The 15993-nt window shown below is 44.9% G+C and overlaps 1 protein-coding gene across 2 annotated transcripts in view; it reads right to left on the reverse strand.

Moving 5' to 3' along the window:
- The window catches only part of Fbxl7 (F-box and leucine-rich repeat protein 7), a 90941-nt gene that overhangs the window by 33322 nt on the left and 41626 nt on the right, over positions 1-15993 (reverse strand). For both annotated transcript variants that reach the window (XM_084606981.1, XM_084606979.1), the window contains 2 exons: positions 11664-11739; positions 493-876 (listed from right to left, as the gene is read on the reverse strand). In XM_084606981.1, coding sequence (XP_084463107.1) covers positions 493-823 — 331 coding nt within the window. In that variant the 5' untranslated portion in view covers positions 824-876; positions 11664-11739. The remainder of the gene's footprint in view (positions 1-492; positions 877-11663; positions 11740-15993) is intronic.

Consider the following 15993-nt stretch of genomic DNA (forward strand, 5'->3'; position numbering starts at 1 on the left):
AATCGTTAAAATAGTACTCCTCAAATCCAAACTCATGTCTAAACTGCATGCTGCAGAGATGACTGCGTGCCTTTGACGAGCGCCATAGTAGAGTGCCGAAACATGGAACCCACCACCTATGACAACAGGCCGCTACTTAGTTTTGGTTTCACTTTTCTGAGCTTCGCACCAGCCCAAGGCAACGGCAGCTATCAACAGCGCATCAGCCAGATAACCAATCACAGCTGCGTGGCGCTTCGGATGAGCACTGACAGTCCTGCGCGTTTTCTGTGCTTCCAGCCTTACACGTGCATGGCTCTTCCACTGCTCCGAAAATGTGCACTCATAAAGTGCCGTGCACTGAGGTGAAGCCTCCTCACATGCGACACAGGCTTCTTTAAGGGGGTGCTGCTGCTAATGCATCCCATCATGAAGGGCACCGGGAGGGCCCATTCAGACAGTCTGCACAGCCAGCTGGTCATCACTGTACTTTGAGGCACGAACAACACTGACCCTGATCGACAGGCAGATGCTCCGATGACAGCACAATACTGGTCCACAGTCGTGGCTCCCACGCCAGGAAGTACCAGCGGCGACAGACACGGGCGCACCGACACAGCTCATCACTGGACAAGCAGGCGAGCACGCGCAGCAGTAGGTCGTCTGGCAATCGGTCAAACAGGCAGCGCGTGCTTGCCGGTCGCTGGTGGTGGCCACTGCCCGTGGTCGTGGTCGGCCATCCCGGTGCGGACAGCAGCGTGTGGTAGCCCAAGTCTCCCGGTGAGGAGCTACGACCCTTGGGGAGAGCACCGCCAAGGCCCGAGCCCCCGGCCACACACTCCATGGCTCAGCTGACCCTACAGCTACACAGGGGTCCCCAGGTGGTGCCAGGAACCCCTGCGAATGACAAGAAGAGACGGTCAGTGCGAAGAGGGGAGCGCCTTACTTGTAATGACCTAAACTGCCCCCGTTTAAGGACCCCCACAACGAACAATGCAAAAATCAATGAAGCATTATCAATAAAGGCAACCTTATTGTGATGTAAATGCATCAGTTGCTACGCCTACCACCACTACCAAAGAAACAAAAATGGCAGTCACTACTGGCAATAACTAAGGGGCAGGCTTATATCTCTGCTCACTGGACAGAATAATCAGCAACACACAAGGCTCCACCGCCGCAGTGCTTCTGTTGATAAGGCACTCGGCTGCCAATCCTAAGGGCACTGCCATAGCACTGTACAAATCCCGGCCGCAGCGGCCGTGTTCAATGGAAGTGAAACATATAACTATGTACAGTGCTATGGCAGTGCATTTTATGCAGGGCAATCATTAAAGCAAAAAATCCAATACTTATTCGAAATCTGGTTCAAGAATTGTGCCCTATTTTTAGGGTTATAAAAGAAACGTCACAAATAATTTTTCCTGAACTACTTCTATGATTTTGTTTCTTGGCTACTAAATTTAGATATATGAGGAGCGATCAAACATTACTGGTGGTTCTACTGTGAACAGCAATATGCTTTACATTCTCACTTTCATAAAGAGGTGATATTAGTAGGTTTCATTACGAACATATTGTTACGGGGATGTACTTAATGTAACAGCACTGCGATGGGCTGAACTTGACGCTGAGACTTCAGTAGCCGTGCAGTGTTCACTCTGCCAGCGTCCTCTTTTTCAACGCTTTGTCGTGCCCGTGTTCCTCAGTCGTCGTCTTCGTCAGTGAGCACATCACTTTGGTCCCCGCGTTTCCAGGTAACACTACCCCCCCCTCGGCAAAAGGCAACGTCCCGGTGCGTATTAGGCGTGCGATGTGGAGGGGGAGTAATATGGCTTTAGGCGGGCGACATGTGCGATTTCGGAAGTGGGTGTAGCAGTCGGTGCCTTTGGGTGGAGCGGTGAAATCTCATAGGTCACGTCGGTCACTGGGCGTAGTACACGGTACGGACCTGCGTAGTGGGGCAGAAGTTTTTGACACAACCCCACACGACGGCACGGAAGCCAGAGCAACACCAGAGATCCGGGAGGATAGTTCACATCGCGGTGGTGAGATTGTGACGAGCAATCTGGCGAGCAGCGTCGGCTCGGACGATGGTATCGCGGGCATAGGTTGTGACGGGGCCAGCGGCGGGAAGCAAAGTGTTGAAAGGCAGTAACGGGTCTCTTCCAAAGAGAAGATTGAATGGAGAGTACCCAGCAGTGTCATGACTCGAAGAGTTATATGCAAAGGTAACAAATGGCTCCATAAATGAAGATGTGTTTTTTTCCACTCTGTAACCCCCCTGCTGTAGCGCCCTCGGGCTAAGCGGGGTAATCATTGAATAAAGAATAAAGAATAATATCCCAGTTGCGATGACTGTCGGATACGTACATTGCGAGTATGTCGGTGAGTGTGCAGCTAAGACGCTCCGTAAGGCCGTTCGTCTGAGGGTGATACGCAGTGGTGAACTTGTGCCGAACGGAGCAAGAACGAAGTATTTCTTCAACAACTCGGGAAAGGAAACAGCGGCTACGGTCGGTAAGTAGTTGACGGGGAGCACCATGGTGTAGTATGACGTCGTACAAAAGAAAGTCAGCAACGTCTGTGGCGCAGCTGGTTGGAATGGCACGAGTGATCACGTACCGCGTGGCATAATCGGTGGCCACAGCGATCCATTTGTTTCCTGACAAGGACTCGGGGAAGGGCCCTAGGAGGTCAAGGCCAACACGAGAAAATGGCTCAGTCGGGATAGCAATCGGCTACAGGTGTCCAGGTGGTAGCACAGGGGGTTTCTTCCGGCGTTGACAGAGTTCGCAAGCGGCTACATAACGTTGGACATACATACATACATATTTTCCCCCCTTCATTACAGCTTTGTTTCGTGCATCATAATCCGTATGTGCAGCAAGCACTTTTGTATGTGTGTAAGACCTGCTTACTTCTACATGTAGACTGTATAAACATTAATTTGTCAAACTAATGTAGAGCAGCTGTTCAGGTTAGTTAGTTTATGATTACTCGGGCAATAGCAGCACAAACAAGGGCAAGGAGCAAAAACACAAGGTCTGGCTAGTGCCAAGAAAAAATGGTTTATTTGCTTGTGCAACATACACCGTCAAGAAGAGAGACTAAAGACACCATGTGGACGAAGTGGTAAAAAGAGTAAAAACTAAAGCAGGAGTCCCAGTGTAAAGCCCAAGTTGTGGAATTCTTTAGGCGGGGCCACGGTGTAAGAAATATTTCAGGTGATACAGCTCACTGCGCCGTTCGTACGGCGGCCGGAGAGGAAAATCAGTACCCATTTCCCTCCCACGCCACTAGATGGCATTAGGGCCGAGGGGGCTTTAGGGGGCTTGGCGCCTTACGCTGTGTTCGTAGTGTGCTGCTTTTGCGCTTGCTTTTCACGTTTGTGTATTGCTTTGCTCGTGATGATTTCACTTGTGTGGTGGTGTTTTGGTTGCCAAGGATTATCTTCTTCATGCGTGTAGTCAAGTCGTCTCTTTGAAGGCAAGCGAAATGGGGAAAAAGTGCTTTGTGCCCCGGTGCAACTCTGGGTACCAGAGCTGTGCTGACAAAGTATCGCTCTTTGCGGCTCCGAAAGAAGAGGAACGCTTGAAGGTATGGCGCCACGCTATTCCCCGTAAAGACCGTGTATTGCAGGCAACGGACTACGTCTGCGAAAAACATTTTGACCCAAAATATATTACAAGGACTTGGGATGCTGTTTACAAAGGGCATGTGCTGGTTAGTGCGCCACGAAGAGCTAGCCTGGCGAAGGACGCAGTCCCTACGATATTCCCCGGTTGTCCTAGCTACATGTCGAAGGAGGAGAAAAAAAGGAAAGAACCCGCGAACCGCCAACCGCCTGTAGCTAGGAAAAAACTCCGTGTAACGTCTGACTGCCCTGTATCTGCAACTGCTACTGACGCCGGTGACATGCCGTCGGAGCCGCCAGATCCATTGAGCGAGGCTGTTGCTCCTGTAGCACTTCCAACGATGCTTTCTTCAAATGCGTTCTCTGCGATTTTCGAAGCGGCAGATAGCCTAGCACTCCCGAACACTGCGTGGGCCTGCCATAAAATTGACTTGGACGGCGTGCAAACAGTTGTGTATGCAGAATTGCATTTTCTTAAGTCAGCAACTCTGCTTTCAAACACTGCGTCAGGTAACGATTACAGCGAGTACTTCACTGCTCCTGCAAGCCGTGTCGTTACAAGAAAAGCAGTTTCTATTGACAGCGAGCTGAAAGTTACAGTTGCGCTACTGGGAAAAGAAGCCCCTCGCTGCTGTGGGTTTCCTTCCGAGGTGAGCTGTTTTCAAGATATTGAGTCCTTGATCGCCCGCGTCAACGAAACACGTTTGTGTTCTGGTGGACCGAACGTTAGGGCCTATCCTAAAGTCCGGCCTGAAAGTGCGTTTGTTGACATCACAGGCCAATGGCGGCACAAAAAATGTGCGTTGATTCTCAAACACAGTGGAAGCGTGTGCTTATACTGTGAGCGTGTTCCAACGACACTTCGAATTCACAAGAAACGAATGGTCGAGAAAAACAAAGAGAAAAAACGTCCTCGCTATTTCCGCATGACTGTCCCCGGAGCCAATAACATAGCTGCTTTCAGGAGAGCCCGATATGCGCTGAAACGGTCAGTTGACTCTCTACGAAAAAGGCTCCGAACAATCACGATCCGGCTAAAGCAGGCGAAGAATAAACTCTCCTCGATTTCTGATGAAACCCTAAGTGAGAAGCTAAGTGGCTTGAATATTCCTGAAGGACAAGCAACTGCAATTAAAGAGTGCATTGCAGCTGCAAAATGCAAGAACAGAAGTGGCCGACGTTACACGGAACATTGGCTACTACTCTGCCTGCTTCTTCACATTCGCAGCCCATCAGCGTACTCATTCTTGAGGGATAACGACATATTGCCGCTGCCGTGTGTCTCAACTATAAAGAAGTACTTGTCAATGATACGTGTGAACTGCGGTTTTGATCCACGCTTTTTTGCTGCTTTTAAGAAGAAGCTCGCAAAAAAAGACACTTTCCAGCGGCATGGTATTCTCATTTTCGATGAGATTCACGTCCGGAAAGAGATGCGAGTAAACGCAAGAACGATGACCTACACTGGATTTGCAGATTTCAGGGATGGTGTGACAGCACCAGAGAAGCTAGCGGACCACGGACTGGTGTTTTTATTTCGTTCATTCGGAGAAAACTATTCCCAACCCGTTGCAGTTTTCGCCAGCTCTGGACCCACAAAAGGAACTGTGTTGGCAGAGCTCATCGTAAAGGCTATCCTCCTCCTCGAGGACGCAGGCGCGTTTGTTGATGGAATTGTTTGCGATGGTGCCGCAACAAACCGCTCCATGTGGAAACAGTTTGGCGTTAGCGGAGAACTAGAGGCAACAAAGAACTTCTTCCTCAATCCTGCTTGTGAGACGCGGAATGTTTATGTTTTTTCAGATGTACCACATCTTGTCAAGTGCGTGCGAAATCGACTTTTGCAGCAAAAAGTGCTTTGTGTTAATAGTACCCGTGTTTTCTGGTCACACTATGACGAGCTATATGTTGCAGACACTAAGCATTCAGGCAAATTGAGGGTTTGTCCTAAACTCTCATACTCACATCTAAACCCAACAAATACTGAAAAGATGCGGGTGAAACTAGCAACACAGCTGTTCAGCCTTAGCGTTGCCAATGGGCTAGAGTTCTATTCCAAAAGAGGTACGCCAGGTTTAGAGAATGTCAAGGGCACTGTTGATTTTACTGTGAAAATGAACAATTTGTTCGATGCATTGAATCGGAAACATCCAAAGGAAGGGTTAAAACTGCACAGTCAAGATTTTGTTGTTCTAGAATCTTTCCTGAATTGGCTCAATGATTGGGAAAAAAACGTGAAGGCAGGGCGTATTGACCAAAGAAATTTTCTTTCAAATTCAACTGCCGAGGGCTTAAGAGTGACTATTCCCTCAAGCATGCAACTTTCCAAGTACCTGTTGGAGAAATGCAATTTCAAGTATGTTTTAACTGCGAAGTTTAACCAAGATGTGCTCGAAAAATTCTTCGGTATTATCCGCCAAGCAGGTGGGCAAAATGAGCACCCGTGTCTACCAACTTTCTTGCAGCTGTACAGCATGCTTTCTGTGTACAGCTTGTTGAGACCTCCAAGATATGGCAACTGCCAGGTACATGAAAATGAAGACTCGCGTCTGATAAACCTGTCCGACATGATTCTAGTCTTCAAAAAACCTTACGAGCCACAAATCAATGAGCTGAAGGCCAAACTTGATGGTCTTGTAGACAGTGAGAATGAATGTGAGGACTTTATTCACAACGAACCCGACTCAGCTAGTGTAACCGATTGTATAATTTATTATGTCACCGGGTTTTTATGCAGGAAACTGCTGAAATGCACCGATTGCTCAGCGTGCAAAACTGGGCTAACGGCTTCTGCAAACGTGACCAGGCCCGAAGCAGCCTTAGTTTTGCAGAAAACACGAGGCGGTCTGCTACATGCAAATGTCGCCATATTTTCTCTCTTAAAAGAAATAGAAAAACAGTTTCAGAAGCATGCTTCTGATAAGAATGTCTATGACATAACTGTCGACTACATTCTAGACAATCATAAGATGTCATTTCCATGCAGTGAGCATAAAGTCGACATAATGGCACAAGTCGTGCATTATTACGTAGCACTACGCATGCGGCAGTATTGCAAGCAGCTGAAAAAGAATGCTGAAAACAAAACACAAAAGCTGCGCAAGCTATCGAAGCTAGTTTAAAACTGTTTTATCCTCGTTGAAATTTTCAAGCACTCTCTTTTCGTTGCATTTTCACAGAGCGAAGTATCGCCTGCGGGGCCTGTTACTTGTCATTACTGTGTAATTCCATTGCTTGTGTTTTCAGAGAATAAATTAAGTGCGTTCTATATGCCTTTGAAATTCTTGCAGCTGCTTCCCTCTAATTAACCCGAGCTCAACAAACACCTACCTGTAGTGAAAAGCCGTTTGTGTGCCACGAGAAACAAATATACACACATACTCCTTGTCAGTACTTTTGTGGGCGTCAGTATTACAAACAATACCTCTGGTTCTAAATTCCATAAGAATGATGACCTGTTACCGAGCTATTTACATCAGTGTCTAGCTGTTCTACACACACATGGAAAGCAAAAGTGGCGATGCGAAATAGCGGACTTTGGTAGACATGGTTAGCTGTCATTTAATTGTTTCAGCTCGATTGTGCTTTTTTATCTACACAATAACAGGCCATGTTAGGCGTTCGTTGCCTGAGGAAAAGCGGACCACACGGCAAAAATTATCGCAGTTTCAGATGCCATCGCACCTTTAAAGAAATATCAGGTCATAACCTGGAAATCTAGCTGACCAATTTCGCTGAAAATGTACCATTAAAATCGAGTACATTCATTTCGCACAGGTGACGCATCACCAACAACGCTATAATTGCTGATACAACGCGTCGGCGCACATTTGAAAGCCTCCTGTACAGTAGCGCCATCTCACGGTGAAGCGTCGAAGTTGGTACGAGATTTCCGCGGCCGCGGAGGCGCTGTTACTACACCTGAAATATTTCTTACACCGTGGGCGGGGCATCTTCATGAATCTTCCGAAAAAGTAAAAATGCAAGTTGTTCCCATGCGTTTAAGTAACCTTTTTCGAGGAGCACGTTATCCCAAGAGCGTGCAAGACGACCATGACCACCATGTGCAAAAATGTCTAGAAATCTCATTGTAAGCCGACCACAGTCAAGAATGAACCCGTCAGACTGTGTGAAAATGCAAGCTTAGAAATGACTAGCCACACCTGTAAAAATGGCAAATGCGTCTCGTTTGAAAGCGTTCTTTACGGCCCAAGAGTCACAAGGATGAAATCACTTTTCGCGTCATCATTTCAGAATGTGGAATTCGACAAGTTCCGACAAGGCAGTACCTACAAGGATCCCTGGCCTTGCTCAAGGCTGAAGAATCATTCCTTGTCAGAACTCCATTGGAGAGCTGGTTTTCAGATGACGTCAAAGACTTATATGTTCCGTGCAGGAAAAAGATTCATAGAAGAATATCATATATCTGTTTACCGAATGTGTGTGGGACAAACATGGACACTTTCCTGGAGCTTCTAAAATGTTACCTTGGTCATTGTTGGACCAGTTTGAAGGGCAAATATACACCCATAAAAAAAGGAGTGGGCCCTGGTACTTGCACAGCACCCATACACAGCAACCTCCCTTTGGTACTTCATGACAGGAACTTGGAACAAAAACTTAACCCCTTACAAATCATTCGGATTTTCTGGTATGGTGATGACTACCTTGTCCTGTTGAAATGCCAGCCTGCTGGATCACTGGCCACATGCATCGCATTTCAAATCCTCTTCAGACGATGTTTAATGAGGTCCTTTTGCAGAAACCTTGTAGTAGCACGCTCTACTACCTTCAAAAAACAGTTGGAGAAGTTTTACTCAAATGCTCAAAGCATCCTCAGCATCAGATGGGTCGTTTTCCACATTAATGAGCGGAATTCAGTTCTAGTTTCTGGTTCGCTTCAAGTCACGTTTAGTGATACGTAGATTTCTGGCAGCACTGCAATTGCACTCTCTTGAAATCGGCTGAAATAGGCGACATCTTTGGGGCAATACACTGTCTATTCTAGTTCACTGTACCATCATGAGACACACTGATGTTGCATCTAAACATTATGCAGAATGTTTGCCTTGTGTCAGGAGGCAGAGATGTTCACCTTCAGGACACAAAACCTTCTGCAAATACCTCCTCTTGTGCTTTGAGCACCATGAATTCCAAGATATCGTCGTCAAGCACACAAAAGCATTGTAACCCTGTGCACCATACACAGGCGGTCTAGCTAACCTAAATATACACACAAGCAGCTGCAACTACAATAATGAAATGCAACCGGCCACAGCTACTTTGACTTTGACTTGATTTTGATCAGCTGCCTAAACATGATGTTAGCACAGTTGCTGATAGTGATCCTGATGGTTACAATGCGGCAGCAGATTCCATAGTGCAGGTTCTACAAAACCCATCTTTTTCACAGGCAGAGGCAACTTATCGGGAGATACAAGGCAGTGGTAGTACAATCAGAAAGTTCAGTAAAAAAAATCTATAGTGTTCCGGGGAAGTTGGGAGGCTTTTAGTTTATTTTATTTATTATTACCCTCAGGGTAAACATGTTAATACAGAGGGGAGTGGGCTGACTACAAAAAAAAAATATATATATATATATGCACAGCATACCATTATACAATATACAATCACTAATTTCACGACAAACTTTTTAAAACATGGTGCGGTGAAAATGAATAAATGAACACACAAAATTAAGGCAGTGCTTACACAATACTATTGAAACCTTGTGTGATCGAAATTGCACAGCAATAAAAAATTAATCAGTGCACTGGGAGAGGAGAGGTGACTCCAGTCTTTTAATGTGCGGTGTATGAGTGAATTGGAGAAGCATTTAGTGCTGCGCGGAATTATGCCAACTTTGTGAATGTGGTCTATGCGAGATAATACCAACTAAGCGGAATAAGCAATCTATTTTGTAGGCCATCATCGTAAAAGGAAAATTCACAGTGCTAACAAATAGACACTCACAAACAGGCACACAAGACAGGCGCTGACTCCAACTTCTTTCCCGAAACAACACCACATACAAACTTTTTTTATTGCCTCAGGGCATAAAAAGAATGTTGTGATGGATAAAGGGTATGGTCAAATAAATGAAAAAACGTTGGCTGATGCAATAAAGTCTAGGAGTGAACGACGATGCGGTCCCTGCGTACAAACACATATAACTGCGGATTATGGGGGGAGAGGCCAGCTGCCACCAGGTGCCGGATCCGCGTCGGCTTCAGCATTGGACATTCCCACAGCAGGTGATGGATATCAGCTTCTGTATTTCTGGACTTGCAGACGGGGGCACCCAGGGTGTGGATACAAATACTGAAATTGTGGCCACTTTCGAATCACTGCCGGTGTTAGGGCCACCCCAACTTTAGTCCTCCGAAGCGCCACCTCCTCTGCACGGGTTACACAGCGGGGGAGGCTTACCGTACACGGAGGTATAAGAGCACGTGTACAGCGTCGGAGGTGCTCCTTTCTTGTTAAAAGTAGGGTAGCATTGTCCAATTTTATGAGGTTTGGCGAAGTCAAGGTTGAGTTCGAAAAGCGGGCCGCAGAATCCACATGGCTTTGAGCACTTAAAAGGTCCCGCGGAGCCCATTCAATACGAATTGGATGTGGTATGCGAGCAGCTAGACTGTGTATGTTTTGGCAGATTTCTGGGCTACTATTAACGCGACTAAGTAGCTTTGCCACTAGCTGGAGGGCATCAGTATGTATGACAATACAGGCCGTGGGAAGCATGAGAATGGTGGTCACAGAGTGAAACACCTCTTGAACTGCAAGCAGTTCCGCACAAAAAGAAGATGGAGGTTCCAGTAATCGAAATGTTGATGTCTTGTTCAGTGACGACTTGCTAGGGCAGTAAACTTCAGTTATTACTTCACAGGCTTGGATGCTTGCGTTAATGTAAATTATAATAGAACCATACCACATACAAACTTCTTCAAAAAACAAATGCTCCCACACTGTCGGCAACGTATGCATACCAGTTTAGGCCTTCCCTATCTTACCAAAATTCAAAAGCCGACTTTCACAACTAAATAGTGATACAGATGAGTCATTGATGCATTCCGAACCTAGCGCTGTGAATCTTTCCTTTTATGAGCAATGCACCAACTAGCCCAGCAATTATAGTTTTACTTGACTACATCATGGTAAAACATCGTATGGAAGAGGCATATACACGCCAGCTTTCGACGAGATGTGAGAGTTAACAGGTTGAGTTTAGATTTCATTGTGGGTACGCTGGCAGTGCAGTTATAATTGGAGAAGATGAAGCAAGCTGTTTTTCTAAATCATTTTCTAAATAATGAGATCAATAGTGCCTGGATCCCAAGCTGATGATGCGTATTTGAGATGCAAATGAACTATTCTTTTATTAAAAAGAAGCTTGGTGTTAGCAGGGGCTGAATGAAACTTTCATTTTATGTAGGTATGCACCAAGGAGGTTATAAAGAACTGCTGGAGTGGAAGTCCCCTATACCGGCCATCTTGAGGGGTGCAAGAAGTGGCCTACCAAGCGCTTTTGAGCACTGTTCACAGGTGTTGCCAGTGTGCTTCAAGTTCTGATGCAATGCTGTGGGCTATCGGGTGAGCCTTACTGGACGTCTCCGAATCGATTTAAACCACCTGGATTTTTAAAGATCTCGACAATACCCGAGTACTAGGGCGTTTTCCCCTCTACTCAGAGCTAAAGTCGCAGCTCAACATCAGTGTCAAACCTTTGAGTGAAGCCATAGCAACGCTTGTATTACATAGTTGTGTAGCTTATGTTGAGTATAACAGCAATGCATTATTTTCAAGTCTTAATGAAACACAGATAATAAAACACAGACAACAAAAGATAGAACTAAATAGTTTGAGCCCAAAAGACAGTGTTTTCCTATGTAAGTTAAGAATGCATTTCAGCAGGCCTCTGAAGAAAACTACCTCACGCAAAAAACAATCCAAACAGCGCCATGCAAAGAGCAAAGCAAGTTGTTCCCAAGTCTCAGGGGCAACCCTCCTCACCAAAACAAACAAATCAAAACTATTCAGCACTTACACAGACTGGGGAGGCGCTGCACTGTTCCCATAGCAGCGACGACTCGGTCATGGCTCGGACTCCGCAACCTTCCCATCTGGAAAGAAAGAGACCCGAACGGAAGTTTATTTTATAGGCACAAAAATGCCTCAAAAAGAGCAGATTTGCTTGGAGGTTATAACACTGTCATAAACCTGAAGGATAATTGTACAATTCACCATCAAGCATCACCGTGAAACCAATAACAAAGTTTGAATCAATTTCGTGGCAGCCACCATGTTAAAACTAGGAACATTGAGCGAAAATGCATGTTTCTACACTCCACTCATTGAAGCCATGTGTGGGTCATCTCAATGGCAACCATGACATCAGATGCTCGCTCCCTGTTCAAATGATCAAGAAATAAAAAACCAATCAGAGCAGGAAATCTGCACAATGAGCAACTGCAGGAATGCATACATGGCACATCTTTACTACACTGAAGCTCTTCTATTGCATTCAGGAGACAACAAACTGAAAACTGATAATTGACAACTGAGTTGGAAGTTGTCAATTTAGTATTTCACAGACACTCCTCAGTCTGTGAGGGCACAGCACGACCTGGATTGCTCGAAAGGATTACTAAGAAATAATTTGTGCTTTTGAAAATGTTGCCATGTGAGAAATTTAAATTTTATACGACTGTTAGAGCGATCAATAATGTAGAGCAAGTACTACGCATTAATTTCTCGAAGTTATTAAGTGTGTAAAGTGTGAAATGTCACGTTTTGCGTACCCAAGGGCTTCTTGTTTGTTTTTTATGTTCTTCGCACACTAAACATTGCTGTAACAATTTCTTCCATCACAGTCATTCACAGGTATTCGGCTATTAAATTGACGCCACTGACAAGCCTCTAGGTGCATCTTTAAAGAGCTGCAGCTTGATTCCAGTGTCCTTGTATCTGGGCAGCACAGTCACGCGAATGATCCTTTCAAGTTCACTTTCCCCTCTAAGTAGCATCCTCCCAAACTCCCCTTTTGTTTTATTGTGAAAGCAATACTACTCTAGGTTTCGAGCCTTCAGCGTAGCGCGGCGGTAGCCATGTACATCTTACCCATGTGACGCTGTGACGTCACACCCCAAGTGACAGTAGGGTGAGAGCTACGCTACCAACTCAAGCGGCTGGCGTAGCGCGGCGGTAGCCACGTCTTACCCACGTGACGCTGTAACGTCACACCCCACGTGACACAAAGTCGAAAGATGGACTCCCAACTCAAGAGGTCGGCGTGGCTCGGTCGGAGCCGCGACTCAGTTGGCAGGAGCTGCCAACTTGGGTCTCTTGTTTCACATGGGATAGTTATGTCAGAATCAGCCTGCCAGGACCCCGGCATTCACGTTACCCCTATAGGCTACTAAGGCAAGTTCATACGGCTTGGTTAAAGCGGGGCTTTATATGTGGGCTGAGGAAGAAGAAAAAGAGAACGCTCGGTCACCCGCAGCTAATCCTTTCGCTCAATATTTGGTTCAGCAGCATTGAACTCTTTTAATTTTTTCAGTCGCTTCTTGGTAAAAGTATGAAGCTCAAGCACAAACAGACAAACACCTCACACAGATTATTATTTCTTTGCAAGCTTTCGGATTTCCAAGCCGAAGCACAAACTACACCTGAGGTGGCAGGCTCAGAGCCCAAGACTTGTTACTCACTTTGTGGGTCAAGACACCATCACTGCTTTCTATACCATTTTTCAAAATATTAGCCCATGAATTTCAGTGCCCGTGACACTTAAGTCCTCTCGTAGTGCCACAGTCATGTTCAAAAGGAGCAATGAGAAAAGAACTTTCTTATGCAATATATTCTGAAAACTAATGGGCAATTAGTGTCACCTTGCATGAAAGTTACTATCCAAAAATTAGCAGCCAATCATGTGATGCCAATGAGTGAGCTAAAGGGACGGTGCCCCACTCTTGGAGAGCTGCCCTGTTAAGGTAGGGTGACACTTCAGCCATAAAAATTGGAAGATAATTAAAGCTATGTGAGTGCAAATGTTTTTTAAGACTTACTGAAAACTTTATTTCATACATTTGTACTTTTTCTCAGAAATGGCCAGAAATGCCACACTAAATATAACCGTGCGGAAAAGCACATCTGTGCTGCAGAAGTGGAAATAGAATTAAGACAGCAGGGAAAACTACATTTTCAAGCATTTTTTCCATTGCTCCCGCTGATGTAATTAACACTGTGAATAAAAAGATTTCCAAAACATTTAGTTTTTTATTCTTTGCATACACATCCAGTTCATGTAACATTAATGTACTTTCCTGCAGTGCTAATTTCATTCTGTTTCTAGCAATTTTTGAGGAAAAGGAACAACTGTGTATAAAAGTTCGAAAATGTAAATGAACTGCACAAGCTTTTCAAAATATTTGATTTTTTCTGACACTAAACCTTATGTGCATTATTTGTGGCAGGTTTCCTTCACAGGGCATTGGTAATACCATTGCTAAGGAATATGTCACTAGATTACTATTGCTCAAGTTTTGCCCCCTATTAAATAATGAGCAAGCACATTAAAGCCAGCAGTCACAGAAAAAAAAGTCAAAAGAAGGGAGACATGCTCTAAAACTTGAGTATAAGGATAAGCTGGTATCAGTGAGAAATAAAATAAGAGATTTAGCAAACTTGCAATTTAATTTCAAAGTCTATGCTGCAGGAAACAAGCTCCAGGATGGTATGACATGGACATTTACCTAAAAGTATTTTTTTACATGCTATCAAAGAACAACCCTTTGACTTACAGCTATGGCAGCACCGATGCCTGCACAGCTTGAGCAAGGGAACAGCTACATATTTTCATCTTCATATTTTACTGGTCATGGATCTTTGAACAATACTATGATGGAACTCTGTATATTGACCAGAGTGATGGCGCTGCATCAACTAGGAGGTATAGCAGTCTATTTGAAAAGGTCCGCATTATTTCATATGCGCTGGCCTTACAGATCATTTGGCCTGTGTGTGGCGATGCAGAATACACCAAAACATGTGGCCAAAGTCTACATGGAAAAAACAGTGTGGAGCAATCAAATATTTATTGTGCCGCACTGTTTGCTCAACTCAGCAATGCTCACACACACTGAAGTCTCTCAAAGTGGCCAGTTCCCCACTAATACCGGACATTGAGCCAAGCTGCCACAGGAATATCTGGTATCTGTTGTGCATGCCGTTGTCCCACTTGCCACTTAGGTGGCTTGACAACGACTGGCATCACAACTGCTATGGCAACTGACATGAGCCTCATGATGAATGTGGAGTAAGCACTAAGACCCGACAGGATATCCAGTGAAATCTTTTGAAAGCTGTCTCATTTCGATGCTGCAGTTAAGACTTTTGCCCTAACATAAACAAAGGAGTCTGTTTTTGCTGAATGGTTGGGTCAGTGTTTCTATTAGCAGTTCTGGCACGGCTCTGGTTACTGTTATTACCAATTTTCAGCTGCTTTTCTGTTTGCACGAGTGAATGCTTTAAAGTGCCCAAAACAGGCTGATTTGTTTATATGGCAGCTGCATCACATTTCGAGAATTCCACAATATTCAAGGATTCAAATCTAGAGAGGCTGTAGATAATGCAGGCAAAGTGTTTTTGCCTAGCATTCTGACCGATGACATAATCGACGATTAAAACTCGAGCTTCTCCTAGCACTGAACGTTTTCAGAGAAGGTAGGTGATGACGTCATGGACTTGGGTAAGAATTCGTTTTTTCCTTGCCTTCGCTCGCTTCTGATGCCGCCAAACAATGTTTGTAGGGCTTTGCTTTCTTTCGTTAGCGTTGTTTTTACTGCTCAAAATCAAGCGTTTCTATGCCAGAAATGTAATGGTACCATCAATGACGTCATTCGTTCCCACCCGGTGCTGTGCAGTGCAGAGGACCCTATTAACAATCACAGTTTTAATCGCTAATTGCACCACTGATTCAAATGTTAGCGCCAAGATATTTGGCATGCTTAAACAGCAAGCTATAAACATTCGACTCGCCAAAATTCATCAAAATCTAAAACCTCCACAGTTTCCCTTTACTTTATGTAACAACTTACTTCGACATGGATGAGTCAGAAAACATATGGGTGTATTCAGATAAGAACGGTAATCGAGGTCCCATGACCATTTTTTGTTTTCAATAAAATGTTTATATGTCGTGGGCAAATGTCCAGACAAAATGCAACGGGCTTTAGTTTTTCAAGGTACGGCGTAGTTTTCTCGTAAAAAAAAAAAAAAAAAAAGAAAAAAAAAAGAAAAAAAAAAGAAAAAAAATCGTATATCACTACAGGTGGAGAACGCCGTTTTTGCCATTTCAAAAAGTTCAAAGTTTAGAG

The sequence above is a fragment of the Amblyomma maculatum genome, chromosome 6, assembly GCF_055883805.1.
Source record: "Amblyomma maculatum isolate TAMU_Amacu chromosome 6, ASM5588380v1, whole genome shotgun sequence".
Lineage (NCBI taxonomy): Eukaryota > Metazoa > Arthropoda > Arachnida > Ixodida > Ixodidae > Amblyomma > Amblyomma maculatum.